The sequence below is a fragment of the Schistocerca gregaria genome, chromosome 1 (assembly GCF_023897955.1).
Source record: "Schistocerca gregaria isolate iqSchGreg1 chromosome 1, iqSchGreg1.2, whole genome shotgun sequence".
NCBI lineage: Eukaryota > Metazoa > Arthropoda > Insecta > Orthoptera > Acrididae > Schistocerca > Schistocerca gregaria.
Window position 1 is genome coordinate 72963895 of NC_064920.1, and position 20285 is coordinate 72984179.

General features: G+C 41.0%; 1 protein-coding gene across 1 annotated transcript in view; it reads right to left on the reverse strand.

Moving 5' to 3' along the window:
- Positions 1–4470: 4470 nt before the first annotated feature.
- Positions 4471–20285, reverse strand: part of LOC126333456 (sulfite oxidase-like) — a 116490-nt gene continuing 100675 nt past the window's right edge. The window contains exons 8-10 of the mRNA XM_049996740.1: positions 12731–12931; positions 11775–11950; positions 4471–4788 (exon numbers count right to left, since the gene is read on the reverse strand). Coding sequence (XP_049852697.1) covers positions 4660–4788; positions 11775–11950; positions 12731–12931 — 506 coding nt within the window. The 3' untranslated portion in view covers positions 4471–4659. The remainder of the gene's footprint in view (positions 4789–11774; positions 11951–12730; positions 12932–20285) is intronic.

The following is a 20285-nucleotide window of genomic DNA, read 5'->3' on the forward strand; positions in this document are numbered from 1 at the left end:
TCTGATCCGTAGAACGCCAGTTTTCTTTCTCCTGATAACAACGTCCTCTTGAGTAGTCCCCTCCCGGAGATCCGAATGGGGGACTATTTTACCTCCGGAATATTTTACCCAAGAGGAAGCAATCATCATTTAACCATACAGTAAAGCTGCATGCCCTTGGGAAAAATTACGATTGTAGTTTCCCCTTGCTTTCAGCCGTTCGCAGTACCAGCACAGCAAGGCCGTTTTGGTTAATGTTGCAAGGCCAGATCAGTCAATCATCCAGACTGTTGCCCTTTCAACTACTGAAAAGGCTGCTGCCCCTCTTCAGGAACCACACGTTTGTCTGGCCTCTCAACAGATACCCCTCCGTTGCGGTTGCATCTACAGTACGGCTATCTGGAGCAAAAGATGTGCTGTAATGATAGCTACCATCTGTGCAGCTTAGAAAAGCTGGTGGTGGTGGGGAGGATCCAATTGGCATCCGATCCATGGAGAGCCACGGAGAAAAGCACGGGAGGTAAAAATTCAGTAGTTGCAAAAATATCAGGAGTCTTTTATAGCACAGATTATGGTGGTAAGCTGCATTAAACCATTCTTCGGACTAAAGACAACATTTTGTTTTAATAGTAAAAGTGAGAAAATAGTGAATATTTAGAACAAATGTAAATCAGTCATAAAAGAAAGAATACTTGTAATGGAAAAAGCCCACATTATAACAACAAATGTTTACAACAAAAACTGCTTATCTAACAACCTTAAAATAAAGTAATACAATACAGTGGTTAAACCAGAATGACCACATGAAAGCCAAATCCTAGTACTGAGTGATAATTTTGAAAAACTAAAGGTGCTGCAAAGAAGAATTGTATGGGAAATACTGGGGCCACTAAAAACTGTACTTTCCAGGAAACTGAGAAGTCATATTGAAATATAATAAAATACAGAAAATATAACAGAAACCATAAGAAAGAGGAAAAATGTTTTGGTGGTTAGTATAGAAAGGATGACAAATATTAACTAAACAGATCTTCAAATGCATTTGGCAAAAGAAGTTAACTACAAACCAGATTTAAGGGACCAAAATGAGGATACAAAGGAACAAAATAAGAAGAGAGGAAGGATCAGTAGTGTGGAAATACATAGATCATGCAGTATTAGTTGGAGGCAACTTTAACCTACTAAGTGTAGAGTGGGATGTCTATGGATTCATTATAGGGGGTACATACAGTCAGTCCTGCGAAGTTCTTTTGAACATGTTTTCCAAATACTGTTTGAACAGCTATTTCAACAGCCCACACAACTTGGAAATATTTTAGACCTTGCATCTACAAACAGGCCTGACCTAATTGGTGGTGTCAGTATAGATAGATACAGGGGTTTGTGACCACGATTTCAGCATAGTTAATAAATCAATCATTTCTGTGAGAAAGAATGGATAGAGAGTTGTTAGAATCACACTTAGACAGTGAAATGACATAATTTATTTCGAGTGCGTAGACATACAGGAATTATGGACAGAATCTAAATGGATTGTAGATCATACTCTCGAGAAGTACATACCGAGTAAGTTGATTAAAAACAGAAAAAACCTACCATTACTGAATAAGCCAATTAAGGATAGAAAAAAAACCTACTATGGTTTAATGACAAAATGCGAAAAATACTGAGGAAGGAAGGGTGTTTCACTCTTGGTGCACAAGAGAATGTGCCGGTGATGACAGGCAAAAATTAATAGAAATTCATGTGTCTGTCAACCGTTCTTGTGTGGCAGTAAGAGATAACAAAAGTAAAGCTAAAGTTTTAAATTTCGCATTTAAGAAATCATCCATGCAGGAGAATCATACAAACATCATACAGACTCCTGATAGAGAACATCATAATAAGCATCACTGATTTAGAGATACAATTGAAAGAGTTGAAAGCAAAGTAAGTCTCCAGGCCGTAATGGAATCCCAAGTGACAAAAAAAGTGCAGGTGAATATTGTATATAAGCAGGTGAAGGAATGGACCTACAAAATCACAAATCAATATCTTTAACATCAGTTTGCTGCAAAATCCTTGAACATATTCTCAGTTCAAATATAATAAATTTCCCTGAGAGGGACAAACTTCTGTCCACAAATCAGTAGTTTTAGAAAGCATCGCTCATCCAAAATTCAGGTTGTCCCTTTTTCACATGAGATCCTGCACACCATGGATGAATGGCAACAGGCGGATTTCATATTCCTATATTTCTGAAAGCCTTTCAAATGGTGCCACACTCCGACTGTTAATGAAGGTACAAGCACACAGAATAGGTTCCCAGGTATACAAGTGGCTCAAAGACTTCTTAAGTAATAGAACCCAGTACATTGTCCTCAATAGCACATGTTCCTTGGCGGCAAGAGTATCATCAGCAGTGCCCCAGAAATGTGTGATAAGACCACTGTTATTTTCTATGTACATGAATGCTCTGGTGTATGGGAGTGTCATCATTGAGTGACCATAGGAGGAAACAAAAGGATACAGACAAAATTTCTGGTTGGTGTGTTAAATGGTACATTACATTAAAAAAATTTAAGTTGATGCAGATGAGTAGCAAAAACAAACCCATAATGTTCAATATAGTATTAGTAGTGTGCCGCTTGACACAGTCACTTTGATTTAAGTATCTAGATGTAACGTTGCAAAGAAATATCAAATGGAATGAGCATGTAAGGACTGTTGTAGGAAAGGTAAATGGTCAACTTTGATTTATTTGGGCAGATTTTAGGAAAGTGTGGTTCATCTGTAAAGGAGACCACATATAGGACACTAGTGTGACGTATTGCTGAGTACTTTTTGAGTGTTTGGGATCCATATCAGGCCGGATCAAAGGAAGACATCAAAGCAATTTGGAGGTGGGCAACTTCATTACTTACCAGTAGGTTCAAACGACATTCAAGTGTTATGAAGATGCTTTCGGAACTCAAAGGGAATGTGACATTCTTTTTGAGGAGCATTATTGAGGAAATTTAGAGAACTGGCACTTGAGGCTGACTTCGAAACTATTCTACTGCCACCAACATACATTTTGTGTAAGGACTATGAAAATAAGGTAAGAGAGATCAGGGCTCATACAGAGGCACTTAGACAGTCGTTTCTCCCTCAGTTGATTTGCAAGTGGAACAGAGAAGGAAATTAGTAGTAATGGAATAGGGTACCCTCTGCCATGCACTGTGCAGTGGCTTGCAGAGTATGCATGTAATTGTACATGTAGATCGTGGAATGAAAGTGTTGCAGATGGACAGGTGTCTAATCAAGACAAGAATGAAAATCATACATGTTTAAAGTGGACTGAAGAGAGGAAACAGAACACAATGAAAAGATGAAGAAATAATGGATGGAAAATATGAGAAAACATGATATGTGAAGAACTGAAATTAAAATGTAATCCTCACATGGCCTCAGTAAGTGATAAAGGGAATTTCTGAAAATTTCAATTTATAAATAAGGGTAATAAGAAGATAAAACATGTCAGAAGTCTTGTGATTTTTACTAAATAGTGTAAGACTTGCCTTCCTTCAATTTTTCTTTTATTCAGTTTTAAATTATGAGATCAACCATTTCCTCCCGAGTTAACACCTTCATGACTTCTTGTTATATTTTGTGCCCAGGGCAATATCATCATTGTCATCCAACATAAATTCTGAAAGCTGAACATTCCACAATACCTCTTCAAGTCAAGTTACAATAATAAAAACTACCCTTTTTTATGTGTATTGTATATGATTATGAAACATAAACACTTTTTCATATAAGAGCACATTTTATTTTTGAAAAAGGCTATGGTACAGTAAAAAATTTGTATTCTCAACAGAAGCTCATATCTAACCAATGTTTTTTTGACAATAACTTTTTATATTCATTTTAACAAAAGTAAGCTGCCTTCCAAGTCCTACTACTTTGCCATTCTCCCAAGGTCCTCTTTTGCATGATGTACAGCAGTTAGCAGCTGTGGTTAGTTACCTGCTCGATGCTTCACTCAGGTAACGCCCTTGGGCTGCAGACTGCTCCACTGTATGCCAAATGGACATCACACATATTTGCAACCAATAATAAAAATTACAACTGTACTCATCTGAATCTTAACATAAGTAAGCAGTTACATTTACGTGTAAATATCACACTTTTCTTGTACTGTACAGGCCTAACCTCAAATTTAAACTAAAAAAAATTGGTCTCCATCCCCATACCCAGATTACTTTTCAAAAAGCCATCTTCACTTATCCCCTTACTGAACTTTCACCACCCAGCCCTTCATCTTCTCCTGTCTCTAAGGCAAACAATAATAGGATAAAAGAGTAAACAACTGTCAACATTAAGAAAGGCGAAATGAAATGGGTAAGGTACTCTTATAATGACATATGCATTTCTATGCCAGATATTAACATTATCTAACTGTGTTTCTTATGAAATGGTCAATTTTCTTGGGGAACGATCTATTATTAATTCTGATCCATGCATATCTCAATGGTAACTTATTTATTATGATACAGATCTAGTTTGAACGATCTTTGCTGCATTTTACAGCATTTATACAGTTACATTATAAATAAAATTGCTGCATTATTAGTGAATAACAGATTGATATGAAAAAATAAAATAGCACCATTATTTAAATTACTAGGAACATATTTTCAGTCACATTTAATAATTTCAAGACTTAATGTTTACTTTCACTCTATGGTAGGCATTGCTTAGAACACCACGGAGATTCCAGATATTCTCAAATGATTCTGGCTGAGTGTTGTAACCAGAATCAACAGCTTTTGCCCAAATCTCCACCTATATAGTAACACAAAGGAAAATACATAAGTTACTAATTTCACAATAAAGAAAATAATGACACCTAAAATATGCATATCACAAAAGAGCTTCAATGGATTAGGTATAACAGCCATACTCAAAATCATATCATAATAATCTGCAGTCATATTTATCACAAAGAATCATTAAAATTACTTCTTCTACCCTCCTGAAGTATATCATTGAATTACTAATATGTTAGTATATATAAACCACAAACACACAGATTAACACAAGTACTGTGGTAAAAGAAAGTTGTTGGTGGAGTATAAATAGTAGTATATTGACAACTCAGTGATTCAACTATTCAGCAAGTTGTTAAATTTACTTCACTTGCTATTAACAACAGCATTGGAATCCTGCTGTGTTTAAAATTTGCAAAAAATAAGAAACAGAACTGTCACTAAGTGTTTAATGAGATCATCTCAAGAAAGCTATTCATTTTTACTTTTTAACTGCATATTCTGAGAAATACTGAAAATACTGATATAAAAAAGAGGTTAATGGAAACTAAAAGTCTCTGGGAATATAACTGAATTTTCTTTTTATTTTTTAAATGATTCTACTGAATTGAGGGAAAATCTGCATGTATAACCTGCTTCGTAAAACTTTTGAAGACACTGTAACTGTTTCTATAATATAGTTAACAGCACATGGATAGAAAAACAAACCAGTTTATAAAAGAAAATCCAATAGAAATCAATTCTGAGTGACAAAGTGCAGTGACCTCCTTGAACCAAACGAAAAAAATCAATTAACAAGAATAACAATCACAGTGACAGTGTGAAGGAAACAGCAACTACTGTGAAAAATACCCAACAATGAAGTTCGATCTGGCATTGCTTGCAGGTAAATAGAGAAGAAAGTTAGCTGGTATTTTACAAATTTTAAACAACAATATCCAAGTTAGCAGTTTGGTGAAGCCAGGAATGGGAACAAAATGCTTTATAGCAGATGTCAACCTAGAAGACAAAAGTTGGATAGCTGGATTGTTGTCTTTGTAAATATTATAAATGATGTGATACATAATGATGCTGATACTTGTACTGTAAGTTTGATGAACTGCCTAGAATAAAACAAACTGAAAAATTGTTGCTATCATTTCACATTGGAATTATGTACAATATTTACCTAATTCTAAGATCAGGCTTTTTCAAAATTCAACCTTTTAAAAATACAGGATCCTCTAACATTTGTGGATTAAGCTTTGTCTGCTAAGGTGAACATTTTTATATTGTGCAATAGCTTAATATAGGGTGTGTCTTAAACTTCCTGATGAAACATTTGGTAGTTGAGGTCACATATAGATTTAATTTGATCATTTCAGAGAAGTGTGTGGGGGACCAGTGTCAACACCTCAGCTGAGCACTAGGACAAATCTAGGGAAGGAAGTGGTAAGCTGGCACCAAATTTCAACATGCTGCCAACCTTCTTACATACATTGCATTTTATGAACATCTACCATGCTTAAACTGCTGTTTGCTGTATACAAATGTAATAGAATTGAACTGACTTTACAGATGGACAAATACTGAATAGCGGTATATATTTCGATAACACATGAATTAATTCCAGCATAAATATATCAGTGAAGTCCACCCTGATAGCTGAGTGGTCAGCACGACGGAACGCTGCGCAAAGGGGCCCATGTTCGATTCCCGGCTGGGATGGGGATTTTTCTCCCCTCAGGGACTGGGTGTTGTGTTGTCCTCGTCCTCATCATCGTGTTGTGTTGTCTTCCTCATCCTCTCATCCACCGGGGTGGTGACAGGAATATTAAAAACAAAGATTCCAAGACTTACCAAACAGGAAAGCGCCAGCAGACAGGCACAATGAACAAAACACACAAACACACACACAGAATTACTAGCTTTTGCAACCGATGGTTGCTTCTTCAGGAAAGAGGGAAGGAGAGGGAAAGACGAAAGGATGTGGGTTTTAAGGGAGAGGGTAAGGAGTCATTCCAATCCCGGGAGCGGAAAGACTTCCCTTAGGGGGAAAAAAGGACAGGTGTACACTCGCACACACACACATATCCATCTGCACATACACAGACACAAGCAGACATATTTAAAGGCCTTTAAATACGTCTGCTTGTGTCTGTGTATGTGCGGATGGATATGAGGAAATTCAGGAGTTGTTCTTCACTGTGAGTCCAGATCATGAAGATGTCGTCAATAAATCTGTACCAAACTTTGTGTTGGCAGGCTTGGGTAACCAAGAAGGCTTCCTCTAAGCGACCCATAAATAGGTTGGCATACAAGGGGGCCATCCTGGTACCCATGGCTGTTCCCTTTAATTGTTGGTATGTCTGGCCTTCAAAAGTGAAGAAGTTGTGGGTCAGGATGAAGCTGGCTAAGGTGACGAGGAAAGAGGTTTTAGGTAGGGTGGCAGGTGATCGGCGTGAAAGGAAGTGCTCCATTGCAGTGAGGCCCTGGACGTGTGGGATATTTGTGTATAGGGAAGTGGCATCAATGGTTACAAGGATGGTTTCCGGGGGTAACAGACTGGGTAAGGATTCCAGGCGTTCGAGAAAGTGGTTGGTGTCTTTGATGAAGGATGGGAGACTGCATGTAATGGGTTGAAGGTATTGATCTACATAGGCAGAGATACATTCTGTGGGGGCTTGGTAACCAGCTACAATGGGGTGGCCAGGATGTTTGGGTTTGTGAATTTTAGGAAGTAGGTAGAAGGTAGGAGTGCGAGGTGTCGGTGGGGTCAGGAGTTTGATGGAGTCAGGTGAAAGGTTTTGTAGGGGGCCTAAGGTTCTAAGGATTCCTTGGCGCTCCGCCTGGACATCAGGAATGGGATTACCTTGGCAACCTTTGTATGTAGAGTCGTCTGAAAGCTGACACAGTCCCTCAGCCACATATGCCTGACGATCAAGTACCACGGTCGTGGAACCCTTGTCAGCCGGAAGAATGATGATGGATCGGTCAGCTTTCAGATCACGGATAGCCTGGGCTTCGGCTGTGGTGATGTTGGGAGTAGGATTAAGATTGAGAGGCAAGGCTGGAAGTGAGAAATTCCTGGAAGGTTTGGAGAGGGTGATTTTGAGGAAGGGGAGGTGGGTCCCGCTGTGATGGAGGACGGAACTGTTCCAGGCAGGGTTCAAGTTGGATAGTGTCTTGGGGAGTTGGATCATTAGAAGTGGGATCAGGATTATTTTCCTTCATGGCAAAGTGATATTTCCAGCAGAAACTACAAGTGTAGGACAGTAAATCTTTGGCAAGGGCAGTTTGGTTGTACCTGGGAGTGGGGCTGAAGGTGAGGCCTTTGGATAGGACAGAGGTTTCGGATTGGGAGAGAGGTTTGGAGGAAAGGTTAACTACTGAATTGGGGTGTTGTGGTTCCAGATTGTGTTGACTAGAATTTTGAGGTGTTGGGGGGGAGTGGAGCTGGAAGTGTGAGATTGAGTAGATGGGAGAGACTGGGTCTGTGTGCAATGAGAGGAGGTTGAGGTTTGTTGGAAAGGTTGTGGAGGGTGAGTGAGTTGCCTTTCCGGAGGTGGGAAACCAGGAGATTGGATAGTTTTTTGAGGTGGAGGGTGGCATGCTGTTCTAATTTGCGGTTGGCCTGTAGGAGGATGCTATGAACAGCCGGTGTGGATGTGGGAGAGGAAAGATTGAGGACTTTGATTTGGGATAGGAGTTGACGGGTGTGTTCATTGGCCGAGTCGATGTATAGGTGAAGGATTAGGCGGGTGAGGGCTATGGATTGTGCTGTTTGGAACTGGTATAAGGACTGATGGAAAGAAGGATTGCAGCCAGAGATGGGAACTTTAAGTGTGAGGCCTTTGGGAGTAATGCCAAATGTCAGACAAGCCTGAGTAAATAAAATATGGGAGCGTAATCTGGCTAGGATGAAGGCATGTTTGCGGAGGGAATGTAAATAAAATTTAATGGGGTCGTTGTAGGGATGTTGTGAGGTTGACATGGTATTAGAAGGTGGAAAGGGTAATATGAGGTTAAAGCGAAAATAAATAGAAATTTATATAGGGAGAGATAAAGGTGTGAAAAAAGTCGAAAAAGTGTTGGTTGGAGATGAGCTATGTTGATCCTGTGCTGAACTTAGGTTGGTGAACAACAATGGGTGCAAAGGTTAGGTAGTTGTGTTGTCTCCAAAACACGTTAAAGGGTGGGGAAATTCAGAAAAATTTCAAAAAAAGTTTCGAAAAAAAATTTTCTCGAAAAAAATGCGTGTAAATGTATTCAAAGGACTGGTTATGTACTGGCAGGTTATGAAAATGGGGCTAACAATTGTTTGATGAAGAAATAATAACGTTTAAACCTGTGGGAAGCTGCTAAAAAATGATCGGTTATGTGGGAAAAACGGGAATGGAAATAAAACGAAAGTTGTTGGAAATAGCTGAGATGGTTGTTTAATGGGTGAAAGGAACTGAAGCTGTGAAATAGTATTCACGAGTTTACACGAAATGTTTATAAACTTGGAACAGTGGATTTTATAGCAGCGGTTATGTTAAAAGCGTTAAAAATTTTTAGGTTATGGTTTGGAAGTAAATTACGTATTATTGAGTATAATTAGGCAGGATAAAATGTATGGTAGATTACGGAAAAAGGGAAGATGAATACAAAGTGAAACTACTTGTACAAACAAAAAGAGAAAGTAAGATGATAGAGAAGATTTTGAAATGCAACAGAGACAATAACAAACGTAATTGTTGGGTTCAAATTAATGATGATGTAAATAAAATAGAAAGAAACTTCCACATGGGAAAAATATATTGAAAACAAAGATTCCAAGACTTACCAAGCGGGAAAGTGCTGGTAGATAAGCACAATAAGTAAAACACACACACACAGAATTTCTAGCTTTCGCAACTGACATTTGCTTCTTCAGGAAAGAGGGAACGAGAGGGAAAGATGAAAGGATGTGGGTTTTAAGGGAGAGGGTAAGGAGTCATTCCAATCCCGGGAGCGGAAAGACTTCCCTTAGGGGGAAAAAAGGATAGGTGTATACTTGCGCGAGCGCGCGCACACGCACACGCGCACACACGCACACACGCACACACGCACACACACACACACACACACACACACACACATATCCATCCGCACATACACAGACACAAGCAGACATTTGTAAAGGCAAAGAGTTCGGGCAGAGATGTCAGTCGAGGTGGAAGTACAGAGGCAAGGAAGTTGTTGAAAGACAGGAAAGTGGCATGGGATTTGGAGTAGGACCAGGTGAATCTGATGGAACCAAAGGAGTTGAGGTTGGAGAGGAAATTCAGGAGTTGTTCTTCACTGTGAGTCCAGATCCTTTCCAAACTCCGGAGATGGGAACTCGCCCTTCAGTATATCCTCTCTTCTCGATATCCGCCAGGCCTCAACCTCCGCTAATTTCAAGTTGCTGCCGCTCATACCTCACCTGTCTTTCAACAACTTCTTTGCCTCTGTACTTCCGCCTCGACAGAGATCTCTGCCCGAGCTCTTTGCCTTTACAAATGTCTGTCTGTGTGTGTGTGTGTGTGTGTGTGTGTGTGTGTGTGTGTGTGTGTGCGCGCGCGCATGAGTGTACACCTATCCTTTTTTCCCCCTAAGGGAAGTCTTTCCACTCCCGGGATTGGAATGACTCCTTACCCTCTCCCTTAAAACCCACATCCTTTCGTCTTTCCCTCTCCCTCCCACTTTCCTGAAGAAGCAACCGTCAGTTGCGAAAGCTAGAAATTCTGTGTGTGTGTTTGTGTGTTTTACTTATTGTGCCTATCTACCGACGCTTTCCCGCTTGGTAAGTCTTGGAATCTTTGTTTTCAATATATTTTTCCCATGTGGAAGTTTCTTTCTATTTTATTTACATCATCATATATATATTCAAATCACAGCACAACAAATGAAGCTTGATGTTCAACAACAGCAGCACTAAAGCTACTATTGCTCCATGATACTGTTGGTTTTCAAGGTTGGCAATAAATAATGATCAGCACCGTTAACACACAGTGTCACAGTTTCTACCAATCCAACAATAGGAAGCTGAGAGAGCAACATACTGTTGTCATTCACTTTGCTTAGATTGTCGGTGCTTTACAAAAAGTGAAATTTAGCACTCAATAATAATTGGAAATTATAGCTTTATCTCTTTTCGGAGATGTGGACCTACAAGCTCATAGTTCACAACTGCTTCACACAGACAATATGACACTAACTTTAATTTAATGGTGATTGACGAATCAGGGGTCAACCAACTTGCAGCAGGAACAAACTTTGGTGACCTGAAAGTGAATGTTTGTATGCACTATTATGTAAAGAATAAATTAAAGACTGTCTGTTCTACATGCCAAACTTTCATGGCCAGGAAGGTTACATGGATTGTTCAGTATGTATGATAAAAATGCGATGAAGAATTACCAATTACTCAAATACACCACAGACAGGAATTTTCCAACTGCATGCCTCACAAAATTCAAAGTAAGTACAGGCTGCTGCCCGAGCATGATAAAGAGCTTACATAACAATGCAGAACAATGCTAGCTCAGGGACTTCCAACAGTGTTTGATGAGAAACTGCTTGTGTATCAGCTATATTTTTCCTGTATATGCTAAGAGAAAGTTCATAAGCTAATCTGCCTTGTTTATGTTCTATTTATGTGACAATCTTTTGTTCATTGCACTACATAGTTACTGTATCTTAGGATTCTCTTTGCTAACTGTATGTAAGACCTTGTTGTCTAGGTTACATTTGCAAATCTTTTTCCTCATCTTTCTTTTCAGATTCAAGAAAGAAGCAAGGCGTTTGGGTGAGAGAAGAGAACTACACCCCATCTCTGTCACTTGATTTTTGTTATAATCTTTTGAGTCTTGGTATGGTCCTCGTACAGCGAGTACAAATTTCTTACTCATGTTAACTACTGATAAAATATTGATAATTATGTTTAGGAACCTCATTATTAAGTGTCTGTTCATCACAGACTTTCATTTTTGGCTCGATTACTTTATGAAGATTTACCTTTTTAGTTCTTGGAGGTACTGGTATCTCAGCCTTCCATAATGACCAAGCCCAATTGCGTGGTGCTTTGGCAGTTGAATCCTCGTCAGTTATTTCAGCAATGTGCCATGTTTTACCCTGGTCTACTGTAATGTCAACTCTAATTATCTTCTGACCACCACCAGACCATGCATAGCCTGAAGAACAAATTGTATACAACTAAAACAATTTGTTATAAAGTATCACCAACAATTTTTTAAACATACAACAAACAAAACAAAATGGAAAACAAAAACTGAAAACCATATCCAACAAAATAAATTGGTCATCAAGTCCAGTGAATATGCCTTTATCAGAAACCTGATATTCCAGGATGAAAATTAAATTTGTATATACGAATGGATAACTGCGCAGGCGCGTGTGCACACACTACAACAGATATTTCTGAATGCTATGCAGTTTATCTTCTTTTGAATGTGCCTGTGTACCACTTGGTGTCTCATCTATTTTGTGCATATAGCATGAATGTGTATACAAATTCCACCACCAGTCAGGTATAATTTTCTTTTAAATTGTATGTAAAGGCATTCCACTCCCTGCAGATGCATCTTTCAGTTCTCTGGTTTCTGACAAAAGCACATGAGGGCAGTGTGTCTAAGTAACTTTGGATACAATGTGGTGGCTGTAGTTAGCAGGAACAGAGCACAAAATGTAATGTGTTTTTAATAATTATGGACATACCACTATATTCAGAGTTATTAAAAACAAGTGCTACGAATCTGCCACACTGGCAAGAAACCATATGAAAGGAAACGAAAGCATCTGAAAATAAATTCAAAAAGTCATTGTCCAGAACTTGAAGTTACCTGTGACAAAAGAAGGAATTTATACATTCATTCATCTGATATTTACAGTCTCGACTGTTTTAGTATATGACCGTGTAATTAATTTCACTAACATAACAGAGATTCTAATACCTTTTACAACAAGCTTCCCATTTACCAGGGAAACTGTCTCGCCTTGCAGTGGTGTACAGATTGCGGAAGTCACAGGAAATTCTTGAATAGCAGGTGACTTACTGAAATCCACAGTATCCCAGTCCACACTGGGGGAAAATCCTTTATAATCTCTCTGCTGCCACTGTGAGTCACTTTCCTCTTCAGAAACTATGATACGGCCTGTTCAAAAAGTAAAGAACATCTCAAGTATAAATTAGATATAAAAATGGAACTGATTAAAATGCCAATTGCATCATAATGTATATCACATGGTAACACCATCAATGCAAATATGTTTAGTGATGTGCTGGAACAACTGGAAACTGATGCTGCATGCTTGCTAAAAATGATCTTCTGATTTATGATAAATATAACACTGTATATCACAACTGCAACAGGGTTAATGACATTTTTAGATGTGACTAATTTCTTCACCATCTTTTCAGTCCTCCTACAACTGCCAATGATTTTCACCTCAATTTACATGTCAACTCATTCCTTCAAATAATGTGAAGTTCAGAAAGAAATAACAGCAATATGGAAAGAATCAATTGCTACTCACCACATAAGAGTAGCCATTGAGACACAGAACAGGCACAACGAAAAAGAATGCGAGAAATGTTCAGCTTTCGGACTCTGACTTTCATGAGAAGTATAAACACGTACACACATAACTGAAACTGCTATATCTGGATGAAAGTCCAATGACAACTGCATCTCTTGATAAGCAGCAATCTAGCTAGGGTAGGCAGTAGGATTAGGAAAGAAGGGCGGGGCACAAACGGTATGGGACAGTAGGGAAGAGGAGGGGGAAGATCCTAGTGCTACAAGTGGGAGTGTGCAGGGGTGTTACGTGGACAGGGTAGAGTTGCATAGTGCAGTATCATGTGACTGTGTGTGGGAGGGGGGATGTGAGTGGAGAGAAGCAAGGAAGGGGAAATGACTGTATATGTACATTGGTGGGACAGATGGCATGTGTAGTACTGATGTGGGAGCAGGAAAGGGAAGGGCTAAACAGGTGGAGAAGGGGGGGGGGGGGGGAGTTATGGGGACAAAGGACACGTTACAGGAAGTGTTCCCATCTGCACAGTTCAGAAAAGCTGGTGTTGTTGGGAATAATCCATATGGCACAGGCTGTGAAGCAGTTATTAAAGTGAAGCACATTGTGTTGGGTGGTATGCTCAGCAGCTAGGTCGTCCAACTGTCTATCGGCCACATTTTAATGGTGGTCATTCACATTCAACTGGACAAACAACTAGTTAGTCATGCCTGCATAGAATGTGGTACAGTGATTGCTGCTAAGTTTGCAGATCACGTGGTCGCTTTCATAAGCAGCGTTGCCTTTCGTGGACAAGGAAATGCTTGTGACAGGAGTGGAGTAGGTGATAGTGGGAGAATTTATGGAACAGATCTTGCACCTACATGGATCGCAGGGGCATGAGCCACAAAGCAAAGGGGCTGTTAGGGACAAGGATATTGCATATATTGACTGGGCAGTGAAATACCACTGTGGAGCGATGGGTAATATATTGGGGTAATAAGGAGGATATTACTCATTTCAAGAACAATTGCAATAGTCAAAATCCTGACAGAATGTGTCTTTGTTGCAAGAGTGTCAGTATATGGGGGTGGTAGGTGACTGGGGAGATACGGCATGGAAAATATGTTTCTGGACGTGGTTGGGAGGACAATTTCAGTCTGTGAAGGACTCAGTTAAAACCTTGGTATAATGGAAGAGAAACTGCTTGTCACTACAGATGTGATGATGTATGGGAGGGACTTCCTGATGTCAAAGGGATGGCAGCTGTCAAACTGGAGGTATGGTTGGTTGTTGGTAGGTTTGATGTGGATGGGGGTACTGCTATAGCCATCCTTCAGGTAGAGGTCAACATTGAGGAAGGTGGCTTGTTGGGCTTAGGAGAACTAGGCAAAGCGAATGGTGACAAAGGTGTTGGGGTTCTGGAGGAATGTGTAGGGTGTTCTCACCATCAGTTCAAATCATGAAAATGTCATTAATGAATCTGAACCACATGAGAAATTTGGTATTCTGCGTGGTTAGGAAAGATTACTCTAGTAACAACTGAATATGTTAACATAGGATGGTGCCATGACAGTGCCAATTGCTGAAGTATGGATTTGTTTGCAAGTAACACCTCAAAGGGAAGTAATTGTGGGCGGGAATACAGTAGGTCAAGATGACCAGGAAGATGGTTTGGATTCAATAGGGCACTGACAGAGGTAGTGTCCAATAGCAGAAAGGCCATGGGGATTGGCGATGTTAGTGTAGAGGGTGTGGCACCAACAGTGGCATTGGATGTTAAATGGTTCATCAACTGACTGGGAAGAGGGGCCCAAACAGTGACATCATCGGTTGCATGGTCTAATTGCAGACATTATGGGAGGAACAACACTAACCGCACAGTCAAGTCAAGGGGAAGGGAAAAGACAAACAAAGAGGGACAAGGAACGTCACAGCAGCAGGAAGAGGAAAGAACAGGAGGGGGTTGGATGGAATGAGGGAATGCAGGGGAGCCCCAGAAATGTTGCTTGGAGTGGGGCATCAGCTCTGCCACCGATCCGTCCTGATACCCACACCATACCATTATCACAAAACAGGGGGGACAATACCAGGAGAAGAAGACACAAGAAAAAGGAAAACAAAACTGCACAACAGACCAGACAAAATGTTAGGAAAAAGGCAGGGAGAACCTTGCCAGTGTGGAGCCAAGGCCAAGGTCTCCGTAAACAATGCCTATGCCAACTGGGGGACTCAAATTCTAGAGAAAAATTCAAGGACTTAAACCTGAGAGGACAAACTACTTTCACAAAGAAAATAAGGACAGACGTAACCATGTGATAGTTGCCTGCTAACACCCAAGGCAAGCAAGGCAGGAGGGCATATTTAGTGCAAAGGGCCAAAAGGCGGGGGCAGTGTAGCATAATATGGATCACCATGAGGGAAGTCCCACAACTACAAAGGGAAGGGTGGTAGCTGATTGCGGCATAAAAACCCATGAATCAACCAAGTATGACTGATGCAAAGATAACAGAGGATGGTAGGTTCCTGCAATATCCTGAGGGTCACTCATTGAGTCCATACATAACAAAACTCAGGTGAGTGAGAACCATTTACTGAAGCAGAGGGCCTGATAAATGGCCATCAATTCCACAATAAACACCCCACATGTGGCAGGCAAGAGATGGTGTTCCATGCCACAAGATGACATAAAGGTCCATTTCACATGACCAGCAGATTCAGATCCATAAGTGTAAAGAACAACAGCATCTTCAAACTCCTCCTAACAGCATTTTGAACCAACAATGGCACACCACTGGCGTGAGGGAGGCTTTCAGACCCCATAAGAGACCCTTCCAAATCCAGGGCCAAGGAAATAACCAAAGGGAGGTGGTCAGCAGAGATTGTGGGGAAGAGGACAAGGAGGCGAGATGGAAATCGTGGCAGTGAGAAGTGTGGCAGAGCCTAATCAGTAAACCCACCTGAGGGCGAGCAGCAGGCAGGTGACAGCCCAAAGCTGTGAAAAGAATAGGGTAGGAAGGGTAAGCAGGGGAAGAGTGGATAGTGATGACATAGGAAACTAGAAGCTGGGACCACCGACTCATACGAGAGAGATCCCAACATCAACCAGAAGACTATCAACAGATCTAGTGATAATGGCCTTGGTGGCTAAGCAGATACCACGACAGTGAACTGGGTCCAAGAGGAGCAGTGTGGAAGGGGCATTTGATCAATAAACTTGGCAACCATAGCCCAGATAAGACAGAAGTAATGCCCAATACAGATGGAGAAGGGTTGAACAATTTCCTTTCCATGAGTTATGAGCAAGGAAGTGAATGACACTGAGTTAATGAAAACAGCCAACCTTCAGATGACGGATCTGAAGCAATCAAGAAATCTTGTTGTCAAAAAGAAGACCCAAGAAATGAGACTGGGGGTCACATGTTGGGTATCAAGGCAGAGCTCTGGATCAAGATTGGCCATAGTACAGCACAGAAATGCACCACACTCAACATAAGGGAAGAGAATTAAAAACCATGCAAGAGTTTCCATGTGGAAGCATGCCGTATGACACCCTGGAGCTGTCGTCCGACAAAGGCTACAACTGGGAGCTAGCCCAAATACAGAAATCATCCACCTACAGAGCAGGGGGAGGCCACAAGTCCATTAACAGTGATGACAAAAAGGAGGACATTTAATACGGAGCCCTGTGGGATGCCAATCTCCAGGGTCCGCAGAGAGCTGAGAAAAGTGCCAACCTGGACTCTGAACAACCGTTGTAACAATAATTGATGAATAAAGATCAGGAGGAGACCCCGAAGACCCCACTCATGGAGCGTAAGGAGGATGTAATGGTGCCAAGTTGTGTCATAGGCCTTACAAAGATTCAAGAAAGCTGCAACAAGATGGTGGCACTGAGAAAAGGCCTGCCAAACTGCAGTTTCCTATAGAAGCAGATGATCGATCAGAGACCATCCCTCCCGAAAGCCACACTGGTAACACAATAAAAGATCTGAGATTTGTGGACACAACTGAGCTAACGAGCCACCATCCGCTCTATTAACTTGCAGGGGACACTGATAATGCTGCTTATCCAGTAAATATCAAGGGACAATGGATCCTTGCCAGGCTTATGGAACCACAGTACCCTCTCTCCAATAAGAGGGGAAAATGCTTTACAGCCAAATATGGTTAAATACCTGGAGGATATATTGTGGAGGATTGAGGTGTTGAAGCAATTGGTTATGGATGGAACCAGGACCAGGAGCTGAATCATGGGAAGAAGAGAGCATCAGAAGACGCTCCCATTCTGTGGGTTCAATGAAGAATTGCACCTGACAAGGGGTAAAACAAATGGAAAGCTTCAGTCCACCATTTCTGGATGAGTAAGGCAGTGGGACAGAGGCTGACACTAATGGTTGTGAGTTACTCCACGAGAACTGATGTATCTATACAAACGCAACCTGAAAGGGCAAGGCCTGGAATGGAAAACTGCCACTGACAGCTTTGGAGGGTGTGGAATGTAGCCCACAGATGTAACAGAGGAACCTAGGGAAGAGACAAAGTTTCCCAACACACCTGCTTGCTCTGTTTGATTAAATAATGGGCATTGGCGTGAAGACATTCAAAAGTAATAAGACCAGTGGAGGACGGGTGCTGCTTAACATGTTGCAAGGCACAATGACAATCACAGATGGCGGTAGCAATAGCTGTGCTCCACCACTGCACTATCTGTAAGCAAACGGGGTCCGTCGAGTGGGGAATGGCAATTCTGGCAGTTCAGATTATCTTTTTGGACAGATCATGTTGACTTCATCAATACCACCTGACAAAAAAAATATGAAGATGACCTCGCACATACATACAGGCCAATCAGCATGATGGAAAGCCTAGTGGGGTAACTTGGTCAATGGGAGGTGGGATAGGACGAAGAGAATCAATGGAAAGTGGTCTCTGTCACATGGACACTCTAAGGTGACCAATGTAAGGATCAAAGAAGAAGAAGGGGAGTGAGTAAATGATCAATGTAAGAGACAGTGGCACTTGTGGGACTGAAATGAGTAAAGGAACCATCATTAAGAAGGCACAGTTTGTGATCAACTAGAAATTGGATAATGAGGAGCCCCTGACTAGATCAAAATGTTCTGCCTCACAATGGGTAATGGGAGTTAAAAATCCTCACAAAGGAGGAAGGGAGGAGGAAGTTGCTGCAGGAGGTCAGTTAGAGCAGCAGGTGCAGGAGGCCTGTCAGGAGGAAGACAGAGCTTCCAAACTGTGACAGCAGAGTCCAAATGGACCCAAATGGCAACAAGTTCATTGGAAGTGGATCCAGTCCTGACAGAAAGTATGGAACCCGCGAAGGGTTGGTGAGTGAGTAAAGCAAAATTAGATTCCTGGAGAACAACACAAGCTGCCGAGTAAAAGGCAAAAAGGGATTGCAGCTGTGAGAAGTGATAGTAGTTGTTGTTGTTGTGGTCTTCAGTCCTGAGACTGGTTTGATGCAGCTCTCCATGCTAATCTATCCTGTGCAAGCTCCTTCATCTCCCAGTACCTACTGCAACCTACATCCTTCTGAATCTGTTTAGTGTATTCATCTCTTGGTCTCCCTCTATGATTTTTACCCTCCACGCTGCCCTCCAATGCTAAATTTGTGATCCCTTGATGCCTCAGGACATGTCCTACCAACCGATTCCTCCTTCTGGTCAAGTTGTGCCACAAAATTCTCTTCTCCCCAATCCTATTCAATACTTCCTCATTAGTTATGTGATCTACCCATCTAATCTTCAGCATTCATCTGTAGCACCACATCTGGAAAGCTTCTATTCTCTTCTTGTCTAAACTATTTATCGTCCATGTTTCACTTCCATACATGGCTACACTCCATACAAATACTTTCAGAAATGACTTCCTGACACTTAAATCTATACTCGATGTTAACAAATTTCTCTTCTTCAGAAACGCTTTCCATGCCATTGCCAGTCTACATTTTATATCCTCTCTACTTCGACCATCATCAGTTATTTTGTTCCCCAAATAGCAAAACACCTTTACAACTTTTAGTGTCTCATTTCCTAATCTAGTTCCCTCAGCATCACCCGACTTAATTCGACTACATTCCATTATCCTTGTTTTGCTTTTGTTGATGTTCATCTTATACTCTCGTTTCAAGACACTGTCCAGTCCATTCAACTGCTCTTCCAAGTCCTTTGCTGTCTCTGACAGAATTACAATGTCATCGGCAAACCTCAAAGTTTTTATTTCTTCTCCCTGGATTATAATACCTACTCCGAATTTTTCTCTTGTTTCCTTTACTGCTTGCTCAATATACAGATTGAATAACACCGGGGATAGGCTACAACCCTGTCTCACTCCCTTCCCAACCACTGCTTCCCTTTCATGCCCCTCGACTCTTATGACTGCCATCTGGTTTCTGTACAAATTGTAAATAGCCTTTTGCTCCCTGTATTTTACCCCTGCCACCTTCAGAATTTGAAAGAGAGTATTCCAGTCAACATTGTCAAAAAGATTTCTCAAAGTCTAGAAATGCTAGAAACGTAGGTTTGTCCTTCCTTAATCTTTCTTCTAAGATAAGTCGTAAGGTCAGTATTGCCTCACGTGTTTCAACATTTCTACAGAATCCAATCTGATCTTCCCCGAGGTCAGCTTCTACCAGTTTTTCCATTCGTCTGTAAATAATTCGTGTTAGTATTTTGCAGCTGTGACTTATTAAACTGATAGTTCGGTAATTTTCGCATCTGTCAACACCTGCTTTCTTTGGGATTGGAATTATTATATTCTTCTTGAAGTGTGAGGGTATTTCGCCAGTCTCCTTGCTCACCAGATGGTAGAGTTTTGTCAGGACTGGCTCTCCCAAGGCCGTCAGTAGTTCCAATGGAATGTTGTCTACTCCCGGGGCCTTGTTTCGACTCAGGTCTTTCAGTGCTCTGTCAAACTCTTCGCGCAATATTGTATCTCCCATTTCATCTTCATCTACATCCTCTTCCATTTCCATAATAT